Below are 5000 nucleotides of genomic sequence, written 5' to 3' on the forward strand. Positions count from 1 at the left end.
GTATTTCTCTCTCTCTCTCTCCTCTCTCTCTCTCTCTCTCTCTCTCTCTCTCTCTCTCTCCTCTCGCTGTCTGGTTCATTTTCTATCCTATCATCCCTCTGTTTTGTACCCTCAGACTGTTTGCGTTAAACAGACAAGGTAATTGGCTCTGGTGACTGGCACAGAGATCTAGAAAATAAGGGGAAATTGACTGTAAGCTGCAGGCTAGGCAACAGCGGTCAGTGTGTTTCAACACTGTGAAGGTCACAAAATGTTTCTTTTGTGAAAGTCTGCGTGTAACTTTAATTCTCTCTCTCTCTTTCTCTCTCTCACACACACACACACACACACACACACACACACACACACACACACACACGAAGCTTTATTGACATGACCATAACGTTCTACAGTTTTGCCAAAGCACTGGGTTGGGTGTATAAGTTGATATACAAATATGAGAAGGGAAAGGGAGAAGTGGAAACAATACAATTAAAAAAAATTATCATCAAGAAAGTAGGATATTAACAACAACAAACACGAACATGAATATATGTAAAATTATGTGAATGTATGGGCTGTCCCTTATGGCACGAAGTCATTTTGCAGCGAGGATGAGGCATTCCTCATTTTAACTCATTTGCAAAGATAGTAAATTAGGGAAATTGACTGACATTGCACTCGATTCTCAACATAATTGAGGTGACACTCTCCTTCTATCATAAACAAATCCCAAAGATGTCCGAAGAGCACAACTGAACTGAAAAAAGTCCAGAAGAAAATAACATGCCAGAGATTATAATGAGCATTAGGATGATACCCTATCGGCTCTCTGTAAAACGCCCTAACCCTGTGCCGAGGTTTGTTCATGGTTCCTAACACACTCCTCTCTTGCCCCCCACACAGGTATGCTAAGCTGTCAGACCCTGCCAACTGGCTAGCCATCAACTCCAGCAATGGGCAGATCTACACCACAGCAGTTCTGGACCGGGAGTCCATCTACGTTAAGAACAACATCTACGAGGCCACATTCCTAGCAGCAGATAATGGTGAGTGTGTCTCAGGTTCATTCTGGCCAGAGACTAAGTGGCGGGACTGCAGTCTGACACGGAGCGCATTGCAGGATGTGGTATTTGCCCTGCAGATTGTAGGGTGCCCTCACTTTCCGTCTTTTTCTGTGTCGCCTTATGCCTCGTTCCTGCCTTTGTTGCGTTGAGTTGTTTTATGTCGGTTCTTTGTGGGTTTCAAAGGTGAGTTTGGACTGTAGCTTGGATAAATAGAAGATACAGTTTGCATTATCTTAGGTTTCATGTGAGCATTAATATAGTATATACTCACACTCACATACTCACACACAGTATGTACTACATTACTGGATTGCATCTGCTGGGTTATGTGCAGTGGTGTAGTGGCTGGTAAAAAATAAATGTCCACAGATACACCCCTACACACCGTTAAAATGGATAAACTACCTAACTTCTGTGTAGGACGGCTCTACCACTGAAACCAAATATATTTTTATTATCATCTTATTATTGTTATTATTATTAGTAGTAGTAATTGTTGTAGTAGTAGTAGTAGTAGTAGTTTGTGTTTATACATGTGATTATGGCTAACTAGGCCTAGTCGATCAGTCAACAGTGAATAATCCAATGGATGTTCAAGTCAATAAATATAATAAAAATAAGACAAATAAAGACTATGGCCAATATAGTGAATAATATAGAGAGTGTGCAGCCTTGAGTAGTCTTTCAGAATTCAGCAGAGAAACGGTTCTGGGGAAGCAATTGATCTTGGGCCTGCTGGTTGGAGTCTGTGCTCGCTGTGGGTAGAAGTTTGAACAGTCAATGGCAAAGTTGGATGGGGACACAATGCAACCGTGTCTCTCTCCGTGAGTGCATTTGGCAGCTGGGTGGCTTCTCAGTGTTTTTTGTTGCCTACTCATTTCTCGTGCTTACTGCAATTGAACTATTTGGACTGTTCTCTCATTGTATGGCCTATTTACTTGTTTACATGAACTAAACTACGTTGACCCTACACACAAGGCCTGGTAGCGCTCCCACTGCCTTCCTGCACAGTTGCACTCGCACGCTTGCACCGCTCCCCCATATCCGGAGGAGAATACCCTGTTTTCACTTCCACTATGGCAACAAAAGCGACGTTAAGTCCGTAACTTTTCCCAGTTCCCATTGCTTTGTAGAATCTGTAATTGGGCCTACATTGTGATATTTTACTGGATAAAAACACAATTTTTTTATGGATAATGGAGTTGTTTTAAAAAAGTGCCTTCACTGTCCCGCTCAATTTCAACTTGTCTACACAAAGTGCATTCAGCGTGGAAATGGATAAGTTCATGTCCAGTAGCAATGTATTCCATTGATTCAGACATGTTGCCTAGATAATGTTATGTTAGCCGGCTAACTATATTGCAAAAGTTTGCTTTAGCATCAATCTGTAGGCTACAATACTTGATCAATAACTCTTATTAACTGAAAAATAAAGAACTACTCTGCCCATTTTTCATTTGCAAGCCGTGGTTCTTTTTGTATTCTCCAAATACTATCTGACGTCCATGCGTGTGTGTCTGAATGCACACTGCAGCACCTTGGCTGCTTCCAAGCAGTGACTGCATTATCCACGCATGATGGGGGAGAGAGGGGGCAATAAGGGGGCAATACAAATAAGAACACTTTGTGTGAAGGGGCAGTGTGGTGTTGTAGGCCTAATGCAGTGAGCGATTCCAACTTCTTAAATTGCATAATGACAAGTGAGTAAACGCTCACAGAAAGGTGAGGAAACGCTGTTTTGTAATTAAAAAGGTGTGTAAGCGGCTTAACGGTCACTACACCCTTGGTTTATGTGTATGTGTGTGTGTCTGTAGGTGAGTGAGCCTGTGTGTGCGTGCCCATATAGGTGTATGTGTGCGCGTGTGTGTAGTTGGCGTGCGGTTAATGAACAGAGGGAGGACTCAGTGTGCCCACGGGGAAGCTCAGGGCTCTGGACAGAGAAAGCAGGAGAGTCCTGCAGGGGGAAGGATTCTTGATATGGAGCCGACGCTCCACAGCCTATTGATCCAGTCATGGCATATTGATCCTCACAACTTCTGTGGACCCTGTTTAGACTCTCTCCCTTCCCCTCCCTCTCCCTCTTCCACTCCCTCTTCCTCTCCCTCTCTCTCTCTCTTTTTTTCTCGCTCACTCACTTTTTTTTTTAACTTTCCCTGATGCATAGAGTGTGGCTTTGGCTGTTTGTTCTACCAAACAACCCAAGCGCAAGCCCAACTGAGCACCAACTCAATCACAGCAAACAAACAAAGTTGGCTTTTCTCAGGCGGAAGTAAGCAGGCCTTCCTCTCTCTCTCTCTCTCGCTCTCTCTCTCTCTCACGCTCTCTTTCTCTCTCTCTCTCTCCCTCTCTTTTTCTCTCTCCTTTTTTTGTAGCCCAAAGTGGCTTATCAGCGTGCAGCTGTGCAGTGGTATGTTTACCTAAAGTTGGGGTGGCTTTGAAGCGTGATTGGCATTGCCAGGCTCCATGACATGCGTCTCCTTCTGTTTCTTCAGTGGCGGAGGGGAGAGGAGGGGAGGTGTGTGTTTGGTGGGGAGGGGGGATTAGGCTCCAAACCTATTAGGCCCCGATGCGCTCACATCATTCAGCCTGCTTCAGTGTTCACACACACAACACACGACTCTCCATCTGTCTGGGACCCTCTCTCACTCACTCCTACACTTGTTTATTTTTTCCTCCATCTGTCTTTTTGTTCGTCTGTCTGTCTCTCTTTCTCTCTCTCTCTCTCTCTCACTCTTTCTATCTCTCACACACACACACTCACTCAGACACACTCAGGCACAAACACACATACACACAGCAGTAGAAAGGAATTTGTGAGTGAGTGTGTGTCTCTCTGTGTGTATGTGCATGCGATTGAGTAAGTGTGTGTGTGTGTGTGTGTGTGTGTGCGTGTGTGTGTGTGTGTGTGTGTGTGTGTGTGTGTGTGCGCGTGTGTGTGTGTTCACCTTCTCACAGTATGTGTGTGAGTGTGTGTGTGTGTGCATGTGTTTGACACAGCGAAAGATAGGAAAAGAGAGTTGTGTGTCTCCTCTGAGGCCTCAGCTTGACCGATCCATTAGAGTGTGGGAGCAGCCACCCTCCGGCCAACACTCCTCTCACCCAGAGCCCATGGACTTCACACTCCCAGCACTCTACAGCCATAAACAGCCTCCCTTCCTGTGCCCTCGCTCACACTCCGGCCACACTTACTCTTACTTTTTACATGTTCATTTACAAATGTGTGTGTGTGTTTATGTGTGTGTATTTATGGAAGCATCTGTGCATGGGTGAATGTGCTTGTATTTTTACAAGTGTGTGTGTGTATGTGTGTGCATGTGTGTGCATGTGTGTGTTCAGACACTGGGAATGTAGTGTGAGGGTCTGATAATGTGAGAGGATTATGCTAATGGTGGCTGGGGGGTGCTGGGATTTGTAGGCAAAGCTTTGTCACAGAAAGCATATCCATTGCTCCTATCACTGTCATAATCTCTTCCAAAAAAACGCAGCCTCCCAACCTATGAATAGGCCTACACGAACCTGATTTACATTGGTTTATCTGTTGATTCTGTTATTTATTTTGTTTTGGTGAAAACAAACCGTAGCTGGAAGCCTTGTTTCTCTGCTCTTGAAACATTTCAACCAACATCAAGACGAAGAAAAAAAAAAAACACATTAATACAAATCCTTTTGAGGAATTTACACAAACATAATTATTTATTTAGCTGTTCAAAACCCACGTAATGCTCATATCAGCTGGAGCAAGCTGCCACTACATGTCACTTGTACACGGAAAGGATTAACTTGAACTAAAAGACAAAAGAGAAAACTCATGGACTGATATTCATGAGTGTGTGTGTGGACGTTAGTGTGGATGTGCTTGACTTTAGTGTTGTGCGGTTTTTGTGACCATGTGTGTAATTGTGTGTCCAGAATGCAGATGTGTTTTTCCACTGATGACTGCGTGCATCCCTGTGT

At 44.1% G+C, this 5000-nt stretch overlaps 1 protein-coding gene across 1 annotated transcript in view; it reads left to right on the plus strand.

Annotated features, from left to right (window-relative positions):
- LOC105898953 (cadherin-4-like) overlaps positions 1-5000 on the plus strand; it is a 276557-nt gene that overhangs the window by 263992 nt on the left and 7565 nt on the right. Inside the window, exon 12 of the mRNA XM_012826062.3 lies at positions 886-1028. Coding sequence (XP_012681516.3) covers positions 886-1028 — 143 coding nt within the window. The remainder of the gene's footprint in view (positions 1-885; positions 1029-5000) is intronic.

Source organism: Clupea harengus, chromosome 4 (assembly GCF_900700415.2).
Source record: "Clupea harengus chromosome 4, Ch_v2.0.2, whole genome shotgun sequence".
Classification (NCBI taxonomy): Eukaryota; Metazoa; Chordata; class Actinopteri; order Clupeiformes; family Clupeidae; genus Clupea; species Clupea harengus.